We start from the raw sequence: 22,017 nt of genomic DNA, 5'->3' as shown, positions 1-22,017 counted from the left end.
AAATCGTGTTAGGACACCTGGCTATTCCTTTGACAAATACCATTATATCACAGCTTGTTATAACAGGGAAGATCAGAGACAAAGCTGAAAATGAGAAGAGTTTTATGTAATGAATACCTAGAGAAGAGAGTGTCAAGAAGAAAGAGTCAATGATTATCAGGAGCTACAAAAATGTCAAAAAGAAAAGATAAAGAAAACTATTGAAAATGACACGAAAGGCACTGAAGAATCTAACAATACTGCATTCGCAGAGCGGTAGTGATGAAAACAAGACCGCATCCCCAACAGCCTGAGAGTCAAGTTGGAAGAAAACTGTTTTGAAACTCTGATTCACCACGGAGCCATGGACTAAGCATGAACTTACCCTTCATTAAAGCAGAAGTCCATTTTAATTTCAGAGTTCCACCAAAGGGCCCCATTACAATTTTGGAGTTCTGCTCTAAGGGAGGTTGAGTTTGTGTTTAGTTCATGGCTCTTCAGTATTGTGAGACATATCATATTTCAAAATTATTAAAATAACAGGTCATGTGGTAACAGGGTCTCTATTTTATTAATTATTTAAATTGGTAGCTTTCCTAATTGTGAATTACTTATTCACCTGAGTTTTTTCAGTTCAAACACTCAGCATTTCAGATGACTGCTTATCTCATTATTAGACAATGTCAGCATTCTGGGGACGGAAACAGCAATTAGAAAAAGGTTTTAAGTGGATTTTACTGAAATTGGGTACATTTTACATTTATATGGGTTATGGAGATTATATGATTGTTTTTAAAAATGCTTTCAACCTCACAAAGCCTCACTGCTTTTAAGCAGAGTGCAACTTATAATTGGTCCACATACATATATAACATAGATAACAGAAGAGACAATGATTTACGTGATAATGGCACTTTGTTTAACACTACAAAGGAAGTGGAAAGTGAATTCCCTGGCACAGTAATGTCTAGGCTTGTTTTTTCTGATGCTTTGCACTCTACCAGTTAAAAAAAATGTCTGGGGGCCAGCCCAGTGGCGCAGTGGTTAAGTTTGCATGCTCCACTTTGGCATCCCAGGGTTCGCTGGTTTGGATCCCAGGTGCAGACCTAGGCACTGCTTGGCAAGCCATGCTGTGGCAGGCGTCCCACATACAAAGTAGAGGAAGATGGGCACAGATGTTAGCTCAGGGCCAGTCTTCCTCAAAAATAAAAATGAGTCTGTGCCCTCATATATATTTTTGTTAATAAGAATATTCATACACTACTTTTTTAATACATTATAAACACTATAAAATATATTGAAACAAATTTTTTAATGAGATAAAATAAATATAAATAGAAAATTCTAGTATTGTTCCTTGTATCCCACGGACTGTCTTACAATGCGTATACTTAGTTGGGAGAACACTATCCTAGAATAGGATATATATATATATCTTGCTATATCTATAACTTGCTAGGGCACCAAAGGAAGCAGTCTGCTATGATGGAAAGGTCATGACCTTTGTAGTTAGAACAGATCTGGGTTTAATTTCTGACTCCACCGCTTGTTTGATTTTGAACAAGTTACTTAGCCTTTCTAGGTTCCGGTTTCCTTGTCTCTAAAACGGGAAATATAATATCTATTTACAAAGCCGCTGTGAGAAATAAATGAGATATATGTAATTTACAATAAGTGATAGCTGCAGTAATAACAATGACACAATTGTTATCGTGCACACTAACCCACACTTTAGTGGTGTCTGTTTGAAAACACAAATATTTGACCTTCTCCTCATTAAAAATTCATTTCCTGCATTTTCCATGTTTGAAAGTATTGAATAGTTAGGCTCTGAGGTAAAAGAGTGTGGGTTTAAATTCCAGCTCTACCATTTACTTGTCTAGGGAAATTATTTAACCTCCCTAAATTTCCTCCCAGATAAACTAGGAATAATGAGAGTACGTATCTAGTGTAGTTCTTAGGAAGATAAAAATAAAGAACCTAACTATAGCACTTAGCAGCGACTGGCATTCATTAAACACGAAGAAATCTGTACTCATTGTTATCACTTAACCAAAAAATTATTTTCAAGCTACATTTGCTGTTGCTAGTGCAATTAAGAATACATGATTTGGCTAAGACAACTACATGTATCACCTACAACTAAATCTACAAATGTTACTGAATTTCTCTAACACTGAGTAGATATTTTATCCTGCCCCAAAACCTTTTGGGTCTCCACTTTACCTATAGTATAAAATCTAAACCGCATGATAGAATAGTCTAGGCTTTTCACAGTTTTGCCTGCATCACATTTCTGCTCTTCCTCTTCCTATACCCCAACCCCTAGCCCTCCATTTTATATGCCCAGCGTCTCACTATTTTCTTTTTTTTTTTTTTGAGGAAGACTAGCCCTGAGCTAACTGCTGCCAATGCTCCTCTTTTCACTCAGCAAGACTGGCCGTGAGCTAACATCCATGCCCATCTTCCTCCACTTTATACATAGGATGCCTACCACAGGATGGCTTGATGAGCGGTGCCACGTCCACACCCGGGATCTGAACTGGCGAACCCCAGGCCGCCAAAGTGGAACATGCGAACTTAACCGCTGCGCCACCGGGCCAGCCCCTCACTATTTTCAAAGGAGGTTTTAGTCTCAAAGTTTTGGGGCAGTATTATCTCCAAAGAGATGAGTCAGTAAATACCACCTTGGAATTTCCAACAGTTCTTCAAAATATCATCAGCCAAGACCTTAAACAAAATCTGCTTATTCCTATTAAGATGTGTTGCAATACTCACCACAGTAGTCTTCTTATGGATAAACTAATCATTCAAACTCATAAAACTACCTTAGACTGCATTTGGCATCAGATTCACTTGGAAAGATGTGGGACAGGAAACTCAGAACACCTGCAGGGGCTGTGAGACATTCTCCTTTGATGGGAGGTCCTCAGCAGTTTACTCAGCTGCCCAGGAGCTATTCTCTTTACCCCTTTCACCTCCCTGGAGAAAGCTCAGGTCCAAGCAGATGAGATTCATATTGGACAGGTTATCCCACAGGAGCCAACATCTCTTGCAACAACTCCAAAGTCTCTGGTTAGGGCCTCTGTAAGAAATCCACCAATGTCACAATACTCAGGAAAGCCCAAAGATATGGCTTCTTACCAGGCATTTATGGTTCTTCGTGGTACAAACGCAGTTTACCAGAAAGAAGTCATATTTATCATAAGCATGTTGCCTTATAACATAATTGACACTACTTTTATCTAGTTTCCAGAGAAACAAAGCTAGAAGGTCAACCAAAGTCAACTTTTCAGGCAAAAAATGGAAAAGTGTATTGATAACACTTTACCCACAAGTATATATCTTAAAAATGAGCAATCACAGCAGTCTCTCCAAAAAAAATGGAGGGGAGGGGAAAGAGAGAGAAAAAAACTTGGAAAGATAGTTTTCATCAACGACTTACCATCATCAGCTGCTCCATCTGCTAGGAATATGTAATAGCTTGTGTTTAGATCAAATCTATTCTTAACCCCAGGAATGCTAATGTTTCTTCTGAAAGAACACTGCATAACACCATCCTCCAGCCTCCAAGCCATATCCTCCAGTGTATCCTATAAACACACACAATGGGTCTTCTCAGCACTTTCCAAAGATTTGCTAAAAATAAGATATGATCAAAATCCTGACCTGTTCAATTTCCTTTCTCTAAGATCCTCTGTGCTTGTTTTGTCTACAGTGTCATTGTTTTTCCACTTCCTCTTTGAAGAGTAAAAGAAATGTTTTCTCCCAGTTTGTCTTTATCCCACTTGGCAAAAATATTATTTTTACTTTGAGTCAGAATCCAACAATTCCTATACCCAGGTTAGAAACTTTTGCAGATGTACTAACTCCATCTGGCTGCTAACACACAATCAAAAACACTGAAGAAACAATTAGCAAGTAATACCCTAGTGGCCAAAATGCAACATGCAACTGGGGAGAAGTTCTAACCCCGTGGGAAAGCTATGCAGAGAACATATGTCATTAGATGATAGCTACTGCTGGGTTAGAGCTCATTTGCTTGTCAATTGCTGTGTGAAAAAGACACTTCTCTACCAGAAATAGGCCACCTTTAGCACAGATGCCAACAAGGGGAACTTGAGACAACTGCCAGAGGCACTGAAGCACTCTCTACCATATGTGCTCCTCTTTCTTGCTAGTCAAGAAATTCTTTGTGTGACTAACATAAGCCTCTTCTTAAAAATCTGTCTGTAAACTTTTGAAAAGCTGATGCTTTGACCATCTTAACAAACCATGAAATATTTTTGGGGGGGCAGGCCCCATGGCATAGTGGTTAAGTATGGCATGCTCTGCTTCATTGGCCCAGGTTCGCAGGTTTGGATCCCAGGTGCCACCCTACACCATTCATAAAGCCACGCTGTGGCAGCGACCCACATAAAAACAGAGGAAGATTGGCACAGATGTTAGCTCAGGGCTAATCATCCTTAAGCAAAAAAAGAAAAAGATTGACAACAGATGTTAGCTCAGAGCAAATCTTTCTCACCAAAAAAATATAAATATATTTTTTGTAAGATGGACCAAAAAGCATTTAAGTGATACAAGCAAGAATTCATCTTTTACTAAAAGAGAAACCTGTCTTGTGCTTTCTAAAGCACAGAAAAGAGAAGATGTTAGTCAAAGGGTGCAAAGTTGCAGTTATGCAGGATGAATAAGTCTAACAAGATCTAATGTACAGCATTATAACTATAGTCAATAATACATACTATAAACTGGAAATTACTAGGAGAGTAGATTTCAGGAGCTCTCACCACACACAAAAAAATGATAACTATGTGAGGAGATGGATATATTAACTAGCTTCACTGTAGCAATCATTTCACTATGCATTTGTATATCAAAACATCATGTTGTACATCTTAAATACATATAGTTTTTATTTTAAAAATATGTATTGTAGGGTCCGGCCTGGTGGCACAGTTGTTACATGCATACGTTCTGCTTCAGTGGCCCAGGAGTCACCGGTTTGGATCCCGGGTGCGGACATGGCACTGCTTGGCAAGCCATGCTGTGGTAGGTGTCCCACATATAAAGTAGAGGAAGATGGGCATGGATGTTAGTTCAGGGCCAGTCTTCCTCAGCCAAAAGAGGAGGATTGGCAGATGTTAGCTCAAGGCTAATCTTCTTCTAGGAAAAAAATATGTATATATTGTAAAACTAAAATAAAATGCAGAAAAGTTTCTCTCAGATTATTATAAGAGAGGAACTCTGCTGCCAGGCTCCTCTTCAGGCTTTGCTGCTAACTGTGGGTTTGGAAGCCGTTTTGCAACACAGCCACGCACTGTCAGCCACATAGGTAGAAGGTGGACCAGCCAGGTGGAGGTTCCCAAAAGTTTCACACCTACCCTGGAGTCCATCACAGGGTGGCTTCGCCCCATCAAATGGGAAGGTTGGATGGACACAGTCTGATCTTCATGAATACACACATAAGCATCATCATCACCCTGAAAAACAATTGCAAATAAGGAAAGAAAAACTCAAAGGAATTTCAACATTTTGTTTTTTTAAAAGTCTTTAATGAAATCAAATAGCACTTGATGTTTTTTAATACATAATTTACTGACTCTATCTTAAATGGTACTACAAATTCTAAAGAACTGGCTGTCCAACTTATTAATTAAAAATAATTTTGTTATAATATAAAAGCAATACAATTTCAGCATAAAAACAGATTAAAGTGGACATATAACATGTTTATGTGCCCATAAACCCATCACCAACTGATCATCACTTTAATAGTTTTGTATATATGCATCCAAGTCTATTTGTATTTATACCTATTTTTTATCCCAAAATGGGAAAATACACAGTTTTGTTAACTTTTTCCACTGAACTTATCACATTGTTCTGGATATTTATTTGTAAATTAATATATACGTCCTACAAATTTTCATAACTATAGATGCACTGCATTATGTTGGGTTTGGGGGGTAATTTTTAGAAGACACTGTAATCAAATATTGTTAATGTTGTACAAATTCAATAGATTTACTATTACATATTAAGACCAAAATGTCAGAGCTCAAGGAGGCAATTTTTTGTCAATCTAATTCTTATATATCCTTTAGTCTCCAATATTCCTTAACTCTAAAAGCTAGACCTTATTTAAAGTGAGTTTCAGAGGGCAGACTGCATTTTCAAAGTACATTTAAATGATGGTATCAACGAATAATCTGGATTTTAAGTTATTGTGTATAGTTTTGATTCTTTCACCTATTCTAAACCATTCTCTATAAACTATCTAACAAGGTCTTTTATGTGCTTTAGTCACTAAACTACTTAAACAAGATCCAAGACTAACAAGTTATAATAAATTTTGCTATAAATACTAATATGATATTCAAATGTGTTAAATTTATTTTTAAAAGTTCCACTTTTGAGAACTCTCAAGTACATAACCTTAGCAAAGCAATTATTTACTGTTACACATCTTATATTTAAATCAGAATTAGCCCAACTCAAGAAATTTGGAGCCGTCCTGATTTAAACCAGGAATCAGCAAACTATGGCACACAGACCAAATTCAACTTGATGCCTGTTTTTGTACAGCCCACCGGCTAAGAATAGTGTTTACTTATCTAAATGATTTTTAAAAATTAAAAGAAGAATACTATTTCATGATGAGTAAAAATATATGAAACCCAAACTTCAGTGTCCACAAATAAAGTTTTATTGGAACGCAGCACACTTAGTAATTTATGGATTGTCTATGGCTGCTTTAGCACTACAACAACAGAACTGAGGAGTTGCAACAGAGACCATATGCCCAAAAATTCTAAAGTAGTTACTATCTGGACCTTTACAGAAAAAGTTTGCTGATCTCTGATTTAAACAAACACCGTGTGTTTTCTAGGATGTCTATCATCAACGAGGCATAAGAATTCTTTTGTTATTTAAAATAAATTTTAATATAACAAAATGGTTGGTTTTGAGGCAAACTGATGATAAGAAGTCAACTACCATACTAAATGATTGCAGGTACACCTCCCAAATATTGGAGAGGATGACACAAATCGAGAAGAAGTAACTCAATTCTCATTACTCTACAATGAAGGGGAAAAGAAGGTGCTATTACCGTCTTAGGCTCCAGGCAGTTCTAGAAACCCCAAGTTTGGAGCATGGAAGCACACATGTAAGAAGTTCCACCAAACCTCTGAATTGGACAGAACCTCCTTCCCACGTTTGTTCCTCTTGATTCAAGCATTTAGAATGCACTCTGTGAGAAAACATTGTGAGGATACCCAAGGAGAAATACAGACGACTAGATGGTTCTTACAATCACAGACTGTGTTTTAATGGAGGAGACAGATGGTTATAATAGTACGTGAAATATGATAAAACAGAGATTTAGACAAAGTGCTACAGAAAGACAAATTATATAGGGACAGAGGATTGAAAAGATTTATCAGAAAAGATAATAATTAACCAGGCCTTAGAGAATAAAAAATATTTATATGTGAATATGTGAATCTCAGTAAAGCTAAGATTAAGAGAAAAGTTTTCCAAGCTGAGGAACTTCCAGGACCAAAGATAAAAAAAAAAAAAAATATGAAAATTTTAGGAAATCTGTAGTTTTGTTAACTAACACATACACAGAGTAAGGCCAAAAATTCCAACAAAGACTTTAAAGAGTTCTGAAAGTCATGATAAAGAAAAAGAACATTCTTCTATAGCTACTAAAGGTTCACCAAAGGTTTTTGGGGATAGGATTGAGATGATCTCAATTGTGGCTTGTTGAAGGATGAAATGGAGAAGAGAAATCATGAAGGCAGGACAACTAGTGACGATTACTGCAGCAGTCCAGAAAGAAGACAATAAAGGTAAACGCCCAGTCAGAGATAGTAACAATGCAATAAAGAGAATGAAAGAAGTATGTCAAAGAGAGAATCAAAAATGTCAGGAAGATCAGTAGCAGTGAATATATTAGCACCCAAATCTTGACTTGTAAATACTATTCCTTTTAAAAGGAAACAGCTCATTTGAGAAATGATAAAATGCTTGCAAGTATAAGATGAGTGGAGAACACCTTCTTACACCAGAAAACAAGGACATACTCAAAAACTAGTGGAGATGCATCAAAAGAATACAGAAACTAGCTTGAAGGGGCTGCCATTGGCCACATTTGGGTCAATATGAGCATCTAAAAGAAGAATGATGGTAATAAACTATAACACAATAGACAAAAGGAATCCATTCATCCATAGTGTTACTCCAGAAGGGGAGGAGAGATGCAGAAAAAAGAAAACTCTTCTTTTCAGAATAATGTCAGCTAATAGATAAATTAGAAAATCACCATTTTGCAACCAGCAATGTAACAATTGATTCGGGAAAGGAACATCAATGAATCCTAAAATCATTTGGTAAAACATTATTGAGGAACAGAAAATTCACACAAAGTATCACCCCACAGATTACTTATTAATTAAAAAAAGAGAATATACCATCACAATGGAGAAATCTGACACAGACCAGTGATCAAAGATAGAATCATCAATATTGGAACAATTAGACATTATGCACCTCTTGACATGATGCACTGAGATAGAAACACATCCCTTACATAGTATTTGTGCCAAAAATTTTAACCTGAATCTGTCACACAAATTCTACATTCTACAAAACAATTGGCCCGAAAAAAAAAAATCAAGAAAAAACATAGAGTAACTGTTCTAAAGTAAAAGAGATTAAAGACATATAACAATTAAATGCATTGAGTGATAACTGATTGGATCTTGGATGAGAAATTTTTTTTTAAAAAATAGCTATAAAGGACTTTATTGGGACAATTGAAGAAATAGGAATATCAACTGAATATTGCATAAAATTATTAAGTCATTGTTAAGTTTTCTCAGTGTGATAAAGATATGGTAAATGTAGGAGAATGTCCTTATTCTTAGGAGATTTATGCTGAAAACTTTACAGATAAAATGTCATCATATATCTACAACTGAACTTCCAAATAGTTCATGAAAAAAATGTGTGTTTATATACATCTGATAAATCAATCGAAACACACACACACACACACACACAGAAAGAGAGAGAGAGAGAGAAAATGGCAAAGGTAGGTGAAGGGCTTACTGATATATGTTGTGGTATTCTTTCAACATGCATATAGGTTTAACTTTACAAGACAAAAAGTTGGGAGTGGGTGGAAGAAGGACCTAAGAAGGGAATAAAAAAGGAAAAGTCCAAGTTGTAACCAAAATTTCCGTGAACACCAGAGAAGATGGAGGCAGCAATGAATGAGTTGGTCTATAAATTGCCCAGGACAATATCCAAAAGAAGCAAGAAATCAATATGGTAGCTACTTTTTTATTACTGTTGTTGATCACCAAGAATGGGGAACATAGAGGACATTAGGAGGGAAGATAATAGTTCAGTTCGACAGGTAACGGTTTGTGTTGTCCAGGAACACTCATCTGGAGGAGACCAGCCTGCAGCTGGAAATCCCAATCTGGAAAGAGGTCAAGATGGGAACACGATGGAATTTAAGCGCTGAGAAATTATGTATAGAACAAGGTAATACTGAGCAGCAGGAGGAAAAAAGCAGAAGCTGATACAGTGTGTATATTTGATTTACTTTACATCACTTAACAAAATATCCGAGATGGGGCAGATGTGTGTTCTTTAAAATTCAGTTTAAATTCAGACATTAGCAAGTCATTGCTAGCAAAAAATTCGGAAAACTACACGTTTCATCAATTTTAGTGATGAGGTCTAATACCAAAACAACTGCTATCATTAATTTACAAGCCAAATTTTTTTAAAAAGTATAATTTAGGCTAAGTATTCATAACGTCAGATACCTTCAGTATTTAAATATACATTACCTAGCGAAAAGAAATAGCAAGTCATAAAAATATCCTAAAAATTTTAAAATAACCAAAAATAGAAATAACCACTTTAAAATACTTTTTTTGAGGATGATTTATTTCCCTCAATTTAGGCAAACAGGTGTACAGATTAATCACTAAATATGATTGCTCTGTAAATCAACTGCACCTGCATAATTAAATCTTTTTTATAAACATCTTTGATGAGTACTATACTAGAAACATAAGATTTCTAAGATAAATATATCTTGAATTAGATATATTTTGTGCCATCTATGCCTACAACTTAGAAGAGAAATAACCAGTCTACCTGTACGGTCCGCATCACCACACTCAATGCAACAATAGTATCTTTTCCTCTTGCTGACATTTTGTGTGACCAGAAAAGGAAATGTGATAGTATAGTATTGCATGAAGTTTGGCTATAAAGTGACATGAATGCTTTTTATTTAAGTGACTAGAACACATAGCTAAATGAGTACTATACCTTAGACATGAACCCTAATGAAACTACACACTTATTCCAACAAGGCTACCATTGCTAATCCTTGCTGAACTCATCTTCAGAATATCCTCCATAGCCAGTTCCATCACATTCACACAACAGCAAGTGCTACCACCATCTTTCCTTATCGCTTTATAGTCACATTTTATTTTTAACCCAGCCTCTTTATCCACCTTATGCACCGAACTTGGTTCATTTTTGCCAGAACTGAGAATACCCAAAAGAATATGCTATAGGTCTCATGTCAATTACAAAAGGGAAATGAAAATGTTTTGAACAGTTGCAGCATCATTTGGGCAAGTATAAACTTTCCCATAAAAGCAACTTTAAAAGGGAAAGAGTTGTAATTTCTCATATGTTATTTTCCTAATGTCTTAGATGGTATCTTGTATCTCAGAGGTTTAAGGTATATCCTTCATTTAATGAAAAAGGATGACAAGTGCATTCTAGAACTATTCGTAAAATATATAGGTCATATGAACATATTGCAACGTTATCCTTCTAAAAAAAGTTTCACCTGTCTTCCCGCAATATTTGCAACCAGCATACAAGGGCCAATGTGATCAGAGTGCACTTCTAGGAAAAATATTAGTTCTTCGATTACAGAATTTGAGTACCTTTTCCTTATTTGAAATATGATTCCCTAAAGAAATGACGTTAAGTTTAAAACCTGACCGGAAGAAAACTCTCAAGAAAAGACTCCTGGCCTTTGCTAATGGGAAGTAAGAGACTCTCTCCATTTGTAGTAATCCCCACCCCCGACTGCCAGCTCCGCTTGAACAGGACTTAGGCCCTGGCCACAACACTCTTTCTTGTCTTGGGAAAATCAGGATGCTAATGTGGCACTCTGCTCTTCCACACCACAGCACAAGACTGCCACCTACAGTGTCATTTCCTCCATTCAGCACTACCCAAGGAGAGCAAGAACCAGCTTAAAACAAATGCTGCCCTCTGTAGATTTGACAAAGGAGCCTACTGGTAAAGAATACATTTTTGCCTGGACACGCAAGGTTTAATTCTGTTTGGGAAAGGCACCCACGACTACCAAAATGAGGACACCCAGAGCAGCAACCCACGCTGTAGATGCTCATCATCTGAGAAAACAACTACAATTTGAAAACCATCACAAACAACACGAGATTTTATGCAGAGCAACTTTTTTTTTAACTGCACTTCCTGCTTTACGACAGAGAGACAGACAGAGAGACAGAAAGATAAAGTAGCAAATCCACTGGAAATAAAATGATTTCCTAACTTTCCTTAGGGCAGACAGTCTGTTCTTAGAGGTGTCTAACTGCCCAATTGTTAAAGACCTGAAACACTCAAAGCTGTTTCACTTAGAATCTGTTCTTAGTTTCTCCTGCCCTGCCCTTCCCATTCCCCGCTTAAGTACAATAATTCGACTCTGGAACAAACCGCTAAACTGCCATTGATTAGCCCTCACCCCAGTGAGCCTCCTTTCATTACCCTCATGTAAATGAGAGATACAAACCATCCATCGGTCATCAGAAAACGCAAAGGATAAATAGCCTTTACTGGGACCGCTCATTTCAACCATCACTGATTGGTCATCTCGTGTGAAGGACAAGAAGAAACAGGCATGCTCCTTCTCTGGGTCACAGTTCAGAGGATTCCTGATACAGAACTTCTTGTTCCCACAATCCAAAGCACTGAACTAGAAAAATGACAGGGGGGAAAAAAGTCTTAATTATCAAACAGGCAGTTCATTTCCAATGACAGAAGAGCCACTACCTTGAATTACAGGTTTTTACAAGAATACCTTTTCATAATAAGGATTCAAATAAGAGAACAAAAGACATATCCCAAATTAGAAATGATCAGAGCAGTAATCAGCTTGTGAACTTTTAAACTTAATTAATTTTAATTAAAATTTGGAAGACACAACACTAGTTGGACTGTAATTGTGCATGAGTGTTAAAGTTCCTTTAATACACCAAATATTTCACATTAATTATGTTCTGGAGCAAAGTTTCTAGTAAATTTTGAGAAACTTCTTAGGGAATATTGAAGTCCAACTGACATTTTTTTCTAAAAGGTATCCTCTAGTTTTCAGAGATAGAATTTTTAAAAGCAAGCAAGCAATCGCTTAGCAAGTTTTTATATTTAGATCCTAGAATTTGCTTCTAGAATTCAGGTTCAAATTTGATATTAAAATAATGTAAGAAAAAACGGTTACTCCTATATATACTGCCAATCCAAATAATAGTAATACCAATTTAGTGGTGGAGAAACAAAAATAATCTATTATGATTTAATACAGAGCTTCTTGGTATGGCAAATAAGAGGAAACGCTCAAAAACTGTCAGCTCTACAATTTGACAGAGCAAATGAGCAGTCATCTTGTTAGATTGGCCTGTGACAGTACATTTCAGAAGAAAGTTAAACATTACTTTATGTAACTAGATTTACCAGGAACTGGATTAAAAAAAACTCTCATTTCTTCTTCTACTCTACCAATACTTCTGGCCACAAAGGTAGGGGACGTGTTTCCCACACTAAGCAATTCTGCAGTTCTCTGCAGACACCGAGTGTCCGACAATTCAATTCCGTTCTGACACTATCTACCTGAAGTTAGTGTCAGATCCCACAAGTTAAGGGCTCAGTCCCACAAGACTGCCCCCATTTCAGATGCCAATCACAAGTCCCAGGTTGTCACCTGTACTTCTAATTGACCGGCTATAAATTGGAGGTTCCTAGGAACACCGTCCTCCCCCCACCCCTGCTCCTTGGGTTTGATAATTTGCCAGGATGGCTCACAGAACTCAGAAAAACAGTTTACTTACTAGATAACAAATTTATTATAAAAGGATACAACTCGGGGACAGCCAGATGAAAGAGATGCTTAGGGCAAAGTATGCGGGAAGGAGTGTGGAGCTTCCATGACCCATCTGAGGCACCACCTTCCCAGCACCTCCACATGTTCAGCAACAGGGGAGCTCTCTAAATCCCATACTTTTGGGATTTTTATGGAGGCTTTGGTGATAACAGATAAAAAGCGTGTCAACTGGGAAGCTCAGATCCAAATTGACTGTTCACCGTCCTAAAGCAGATTTTAAATTAATAAGCATTAAGACTAAACTGAGAATTGGGCCAAATAACGGATATAATTGTACGGTCAAACAAAAGTGCCACATTCATAATAATGTAGTCAAATATGATGGTCCTATTTTGCAACACGTAGAAGAGAAAGAAAATAAAATGAGGCATTACGTAGGAGTGCAAGTGCCTTACTTAGTCTTCACTACGAGAACAATGAATTATAAAAAGATAAGACAGATCAGGAAAAGAAGAAAGGAACTAACATTTACTGGATATCTATTAAATGCAAAGCGGTTAGAAATGTAATATTCATTACATTGTTTAATTTTTATAGTGATGCTATCTAAGAGTTAGATATTATTATTTCTCACTTTAGAGGTGAAGAAACTGAGACTTTGAGAATTAAGGAACCTTTCCAAAATCACCCAGAAAGTCGACAAGTCAGGATTCAGGCCCAAGTTTGTTCTTTCAACTGCAATAATCTGTCTTAAGATGTTTCTTATTACATTCACTTCTGAATTAGTAAGTCTAATTTATTAGAATTGCCTTCAGTAAAACCTTTCTAATGTTTCTAACGTGCATCACCCTTTCCAAGATATGTTTTTTTCAATTGTAATTCTTTTGAATCAAAGGGCCTAAGTGGAATTCTAGCTGATGAGCTTGCAAAAGAGTTTCTGTGGTTCAGCTCATCGAATTCCCTAGTACTCACTGGCCTTCATGAAATAAGAGCTAAGAGTTATATCACCATCTCAAGATTCTCCTCCAAATCTTGTCTAAATTTAGCTTAAGCTTTAAGCTCCCCTACCATGTTTAATATCTGGCTGCTTAAAAAAAAGAAAGAAAGAAAGCTGCTGCTTCATCAGATTTATTATCAAATGAAAACATATCCACTGCTAGTATAGACTATGTGTGAATGTCATAACCACAGCATGAACATGCAGGGTCTTGCACTCCCTTTATCCTAACCTCTAAGTCATAATGTTGCAATGAAGACCTGCTTCATATTTCCTACAGAGAACCCTGGAACTCGCTACCACAACCCAGTACAGCTGCTTCTCTACACACTTCACAAGCACAGAACCACAATTTCCAAGGAAGTTGTTACTTTAGATTGCATTTGGTGAAACCATAAAAATGTGACTTACTGATGTGGTTAAATGGGAGACTGGAGGTAACGTTGACAGACGTGCGATTGTAGCTTCAGGTGTTGTAAAAGGAAATGCATTTGGTTGTGAAATTATCGGACCAGGAATCTTCACCCAGCAGATTTTATACTTCTCAACAACTGTGGCTCTGAAAGGCAGTAGCAGTGAGATTACACAGAACCCTGATCGTGGCCCATCATAATCAAATCAAAAAAAAAGATTTTTTTTTAAGGGAATGAACTAGGGACACACAACTTAATAGCACCTAACAGTACTACTAATTTTGTCTGAGGCAAACCTCTAATGACTGTCATCCACCCTATCACCAAATGAACTTTTATTGCCCACTCTTTAATTCTCTCTCTCTTTCCCTGTCTCTTCTGTTACTTGTCTGTTCTTTGGGCATATTCACAGCAGCCTTGAATGCCAGATCCAGGGACTAAACTGCACAGATTTCTATTCCCTGACATATAAAGAATATACCACTACTACTCATTTCATAGTGTGCTGTTCAAATTATTCCAAAGGGCATGTGGGCAGGGAGCTACAGCAAGAATCTATATAGAGGCTGCATAATCAACTGTCAGCTCTTACGGTGCTCACATCCCCTTTCTCCCATTCCACATAACACACAGATGCAAAGCTGTGTTACTTTGTGCTGGAGACCTGTCCACAAAGTGAGGCAGAAAATGCAGATACGTCAGGGGAGCAATTCTTCCCTTAAAATATATGTCTATACTATTGGTGGTGAATACAATGCAGTCTTTACAGAAACTGATATATAATAATGTATACCTGAAATTTAAACAATGTTATCAGCCAATATGACCTCAATAAAATAATTTTAAAAACACACACATATATATATATCTATAACACCACTCAGGAATCATTACATGGCTTTATGACATTCCATTTCCCCTTACATATAGGATTAAGGGAGAAGTGCTATTCTAATTTCGCTGAATTTCATAATTCTGAAGGCAAGCAGGGTCTTACTTTTCTGACAATCTAATCTGCAAGTCGTAACACTGCAAAAAATTCATCCAAATTGCAGGACTGTTTTTTTCATATTCTCCTACTAAGACAAGAGCAAATCTAAAAAAATATTAGTCCATATACCATGCAGACTCAAGTATTAATTGATGGCTGTTATTAGTGTGAAGGCAGTGGAATACTTCATTCACTCGACAAATGTCTATTAAGTGTCTATTAGGTACTGGGTCCTGTGCTAGGTGGAAAAAAGCAAAGCAAAAAGCAAAATAACCACTTACATCACTAAGTTGGTGTCATTACTATACCAAACCTCTCCTATACAGGTGAGTGTCCAATAGGTATAAAAAGTGATACAGGCCATTACTGTTTCAACTATACCAGTTACAAAGTTATAAACTCTTCTACTCACAGAAACTGTACGTGATTCGGGGCACTGTTTGGAGCATTCCAGTAGACTTTAATTTCTGTTTTTTTGGATGGACTTGTGTGACTCACAGCTGATCCCTGAAATAAAATGGAAAAGAACTACCACTCAGTCACTCAATAGCTCAGCATGGCTGGAACCACTATCATTTTGCAAAGTAATTTATCCTTGCACAACATTGGCTTTCTGGTAAAGACTATTTTATCTAGGTCAGGGACTCAGGTACCCAGTAAATGCACATTGACTGGTTGACACCAGATTAGCAGCTGGCTTTGTGAATGAATTAGAGGCAGCAGAAATTTAAGAATTGAAGAGAGTTACAAATACTGGATGTGTTAATGCCATATAGAGCCTGCTCAGTATTTCATTTATACTATAAATTCATATTCCTTCCATTAATAGAGACAACTAGAATCCAAAAGATTCATCAAAAGAAAAAATTCCTGCCTCCAAATATGTAGCATTATATTTTAGTAATCGCTTTTTCTTGAACAATCTTATTTCCCACTTATATACACCCAGCAAATTCCTACTCATTCTTTGAGGCTTAGTGTAGAGATCATCTTCTCCAAGAAGCTCTCTCTCAATTCCCTCCAGCCTGTTTGTGGCACCACCTGCTATGCTTCCCACCCACCTTGTGTATGCTTCTAATCTACGTTATCACACTGTTCTACTTAAGCGTCTGTCCTATATCCATATGTTCTACTTAGGTGCCATATGTCATATGTCCTTATGTTTTACTTATGTGTAAAGCTATGAGTTCGTCAAGAAACAAGAGTAAATCTTCTTCATCACCATATCCCTTGCACCCAGGACAGTTCCTGGTATAAGAAATGTTTATTAAATGAATGAATGAATGACTAAAATTACACCTCTGTCCCACTCTAGAACTCCATCTTCAATATTAACACACTTCAAAAACATCAATATAATAAGAGTTAATATTATATAAAATATCAAAAGCTATAAACTCTTCAAGCTACTGTCCTACCTTTTCTAGGATGCTGTGTAAAAAAATACTGCTAGTAGTAAGATTAGGGGGAAAGTTTGATCTTCGTGAATCTCTTTAGATGTCTGCAGAACATGGGTAATGTCATTGTTTATCTTGTAACAATCACCCTGTAGTGAAAAGACCCATGGAAATGGACAGAAATCAGTTTCAAACTAAACACAAACCTGTATATCTTCGCAGGTCAGAAGCTGTGACACTTGACTGTCAATCAATGTGAAGGAGCCAATAGGAGACCTACTCAAATCATCAGCATCCCGTGCTTCTAAAAGAAAGCCTTTAAAGGGTGGCCCTGACAAAGTAACTGAGAAACAGACAAAAAGACGCGATGTTTAGCAACATACCAAAAAGGAACTGTTTAGAGCAGGCATATCACAGTTAGAATCACGTGAATGTATACAAAACTACTCCAGGAGAGAAAACAGTAGAAATCATCCAACAAACAAAGAAGTTCTAAACTGTGTTCTATAGGACATTCATTTCATGAGACGTTAATAGCCTTTCCACAGGGAAAAAATGACAAGTGATGATCAGGGGGCGGTCCATGGGGCCAAATTAGTTTGAATAATGCAGGATGAAAGTAAATATTTCTTTCTTTACTGTAAACCTCTCAGGGCCTTTAACATCCTACTGTGCAGTATGAAACTCTAAGAAGTATATTATACGGAACACAAAGTGTTGCAAACATTTTTCCATACATTGTTTTTGTTAGAGAGTATCTATTAATATTTTGCACGTCTAGGGTTGCAGAATATGGTTTGTAAAATACTGTAATAGATACACCTTTAACAGTCAGCCTACATTTTGCCAAAAGAATCAGGGAAACACAAGATCACACTATATCAAAAAGAAAAGGGTTTATTATATCCTAAACTAGATAAAATAAACTTTATCTTGCTCTTCTATTGAGTTAATAGTACTGTTAATGAAGATACATTAAACAACGATAAAAACATATTTTAAAACCTATTCTTAATGGGGAGTAGACATACTACGTAAGTAACATAGTCATCTGTAGCAGTTAAACACAAAATGAGAAGTACAAGATGATGGTATCTTATGAAAATAGGTGAACAGATTTAAATGAATGTATAAATCCAACAGCAATAAAGATTCAACGTACAGTAAAAGAGGGAAACTCAAAATGCAAATAGTTAATCCCAGCACGGTACCTTTAAGCTGATCTCCTGGCCTGAATGTCATCTGACTCACTGAAATATGGTGAACAGGATCAGATTGTGGGGTATGGCCATGTTCAGGAATCATTCCATAGCACGACTTTGTTACTTTTCCATTGGGATAATTAGCCACAGAACTAATGTGCAACAGAAGTATGAGGGCACCAAGACTAAATCCAGGAACTGCCATCTCAAAAAGAAGGTTAAAAACACATTATTTTCATCTGTATTTAAAATATAAAAGCCTTCATACCACAGGACAGTAATTCTAGATGACTACTAGCTTTCAATAATCAGCTACCCCTATCTCAAAAATACATAAAAAGAAGAATGTGATATATGAAGTTTGACCTGGATTTGAATCTCAGCTCTACTAATTACCAATTGTGAGACTTTAACCAAATCACTTAACCCTCCACTTTCTTACCTGAAAAATGAGGAAACTAAGACCCTCCTTTCAAAGTTGTTTTAATAAAAGCAAGATACAGCCTAAAGTCTGACAAAGAAGATAATAAAGGTTAGCTATCATTAGCATGATTGGGAAATAATGAACTAGTCCAGTAACAGCAAAAGGTTTTACTCTGCTTCATTCTAGAAAGCTTAAAGACCAAAGAAGAAATGTTTCTTCTGGACTTCAATATCATCACCTGAATAAACCTCCGATATGCCTTCTCCCCACTTCCCATTAAATTAGTCATGGTGACAGGACGGGAAATTTAATTTGCAATACTGAAAACTGAGGATAACAGGCAACCAACTACAAGAGACAACGTTGCTATTACCTATAATCCAGATACTTCTGAATTAAGAAACAAATTCATCAGCCCAAGCAATTTTTCATCCCTCAACCAGTTTATCTGCCTGTTACTATCTGCCTAATAGAAAACCAGCTACTTTACATCAGTTCCACCCGCCTCTAGCCTACATCAACCACTTCACTTCAAGCATATATTCAGAACCTGCAAATCACAGCACACAACAAGGCTAGAGGTAGATGGACAGGGACATGCTACATGGCAATAAATAAAGTCAATACTGTGGACAGGCTGCAGATGGGAACAGCCCAAGAAGCAGTTCATTCTCCATAGAAATGGCGTTTTCTATATCATAGATCTGGTCATAGATAAAATAAAAGCACCCTCAGAATCACTAGAACAAATTGTCCTTTTATAGTTATGTAAATTACAAACCCCATATTGGACCAGAGCTAAACTACAGGAATTCCTGCTAGACATATGAAACTGTTCTGGGGACTACACACTTTAACCAGTCCTGCCCCTTTACAGCAATAGCTACCAACTAGATAGTGCAGGGTCCAACAGTACTATCTACCCCTATTTTTTTTTTTTTTTAAGATTTTATTTTTTCCTTTTTCTCCCCAAAGCCCCCCCGGTACATAGTTGTGTATTCTTCGTTGTGGGTTCTTCTAGTTGTGGCATGTGGGACACTGCCTCAGCGTGGTCTGATGAGCAGTGCCATGTCCACGCCCAGGATTCGAACTAACGAAACACTGGGCCGCCTGCATCGGAGCGCGTGAACTTAGCCACTCGGCCACGGGGCCAGCCCCAATATATACCCCTATTTTTTATCAAACATCAAAGCTAGGTAGAATTTTCCCATGCAAGGATGAGCAAGAGGAACAAATGAACCAATCAAGAGCTTCCAAAAAAAATCTATAGCATAAGAGAAGCACAAGACTTCTCTGGAGACTCATAGCTAAAGCATAACTTTGAAAATGGTTAATTACTATGGGAAAAAATATTTAAGAAAATAATTTCTAAAGAGTGGAGCAGTAGGAGACTTTTCTACTCAAACATGGCTTCCAGGTCTTTATATGAGGGGTAGACCTGCTTTTGGGACCAGGCAAGATTTACTGGAGAGGATCAAGGTCATAATTTTAACCATATGAACTTGGCCAAGTTATTATGAAGATTAAATGCAATAATGTGCCACCTAAAGGATAGTATGGGGAAGAGTTAGTTCAAGTTTAACAAATATTTCATTGGGATTAACTTCCTGTCAGGTCAAAGTGGAAACAAGACTTGATTTCCAGTCTCTGCTATGCACTAAGTAGCTGACTAATGTCAATCCAGTCACTTAATCTCTGTCTCTGTTTCTTCATTTGCAAAATATAGCAGGTGAACCAAAATAAATTCAGGGTCACCTTCATCACTAACATTATGATTTTCGGAAAGTAAAGTGGAAAAGCACATTGGGAATTACTAGAGCAAAAAGTATAAAATGGGAAAAAGAAGTAACTAAGTCACTACAACCTGTCATTCAGTAGGAAAATACAATAAATGAGGTCAGAGAGGGAAGTAGACAACAGCAATTTCTTTGTCCTTCATTACATGCTGACCATTCAAGTGAAGTTCTATTTTCATTGCAATGGCTAATGACGGTTTTCCAGTTAATGATTTAAGGAACAGCCTTTTTTCAAACTAATGCATTAATTCATTAGCAAAACTATGCCAACAGATTGCATAGATCTGAAGGAGAATAAAGAGTTATTCATGAAAACATTTAAGCTAAAATTACATAATGTGCATAATGAGCCATTACATTATGAGGTCATCCTACAAGCACCGGAAAAATTCCCACCAATTTTGTATGATTTTTTAAAGTTTTTAATATTCACATTCTACCATGGGTACAATATTGAGAATAAAACAAAAAATACCATAATTTGCGTTCTGTCATCCTAGGGCAAAGAAAGACATATTGGTTTAAAAGATTAAAAGAGGTTACCCCGATTCTTTAACTGAAATATTCACAAACCTGATGAGATTTATATAGTTTTCTTTGCCTGAAAGGCAGGCATTTAGTAAAAAAATATAATGACTTCTTATACCATGTCCTACGCACATCTCACACAAAGATAAAACTTCAAAACAAATGTATTCTTTATTATTTAAATACCACATTCTTGTACTTGGATGAATGTGTAGTTATTTTTGTTATTGTAAACCACAAAGGCAAGTGATATATGATAAACATAAGACACTATATTTATTACAAGATAAAATTCAGATAAAATGACAAGAATCCAACTGAAAAATATTTAGATGTAAGAAAGTCATTAGAAAAAGGAATATGCGTTAAGAACTGTTTAAATAAATTGGTCGCTAAATGTCTTTTTATTGCACGACTCAAAAAACATTGTACGAAAAAGAAAAAAATGGAGGAAAGCACATCTTTTGAAGCCATGTCAGATGACTAAGCGAGTAAATAACTAATCAAGTCTAGTTATAGTGCATTCAAGCTCCAGCTCGCGTTAGTCACTCATTTTAAATTAAGGCATCAAAGGAGTTCAAAAGTTAACACGCACACAAAAAAATGTTGGAACTCAGCCCAATAACACCCACTCTATATCACCTAAGATATGAGTACAATCACACATTTGTGTCTTATTTGATGCAGAGGTAAGAGGTAACAAGGTTTTCTTAATTATGAAGAAAGAGCCACAAAAAAAGCAAAAGCTCAACCAAAGAGTTTGCTATAAAATATCTAAATAATTTGAGAAAGGACATTTCTTCGCTATCTGCAGTGAGTTTATTTAATTTTTCACCACACCCAAAATAAGAAATATTTTTACATTATGATGCAACAAACATTTCAAGAGACATTATTTACCTTTAGCCATATCTGATAAACTCATGTATTTTGTATTCCTTCCTGTTTTTCATGCTGGTTACATCCATCTGAATTATTTCTAAGCTTACCAATGGATCTTCACCTGCAGTTTGAAAGACATTACTTTTACGGCATATATAGACCATTAAGTTTCAGCCTTGAATTGACTTCTAAATTAGGAGTATCAAGGATTTCAGTAAAAAACGATAGTTT

At 36.5% G+C, this 22,017-nt stretch overlaps 1 protein-coding gene across 8 annotated transcripts in view; it reads right to left on the bottom strand.

Moving 5' to 3' along the window:
* Positions 1-22,017, bottom strand: part of FRRS1 (ferric chelate reductase 1) — a 101,349-nt gene that overhangs the window by 20,671 nt on the left and 58,661 nt on the right. For 4 of the 8 annotated variants that reach the window (XM_023641562.2, XM_014740081.3, XM_070267269.1 and 1 more), the window contains exons 2-9: positions 21,805-21,907; positions 18,166-18,361; positions 17,161-17,297; positions 15,970-16,064; positions 14,565-14,712; positions 11,852-12,034; positions 5,364-5,462; positions 3,425-3,572 (exon numbers count right to left, since the gene is read on the bottom strand). In XM_023641562.2, the coding sequence (XP_023497330.1) occupies positions 3,425-3,572; positions 5,364-5,462; positions 11,852-12,034; positions 14,565-14,712; positions 15,970-16,064; positions 17,161-17,297; positions 18,166-18,361 (1,006 nt within the window). In that variant the 5' untranslated portion in view covers positions 21,805-21,907. The remainder of the gene's footprint in view (positions 1-3,424; positions 3,573-5,363; positions 5,463-11,851; positions 12,035-14,564; positions 14,713-15,969; positions 16,065-17,160; positions 17,298-18,165; positions 18,362-21,804; positions 21,908-22,017) is intronic. The other 4 variants (XM_070267272.1, XM_014740080.3, XM_014740083.3 and 1 more) reach the window with 1 other exon arrangement.

Source organism: Equus caballus, chromosome 5 (assembly GCF_041296265.1).
Source record: "Equus caballus isolate H_3958 breed thoroughbred chromosome 5, TB-T2T, whole genome shotgun sequence".
NCBI classification, from domain to species: Eukaryota; Metazoa; Chordata; class Mammalia; order Perissodactyla; family Equidae; genus Equus; species Equus caballus.
This window is presented reverse-complemented; position numbering and strand designations above follow the sequence as displayed.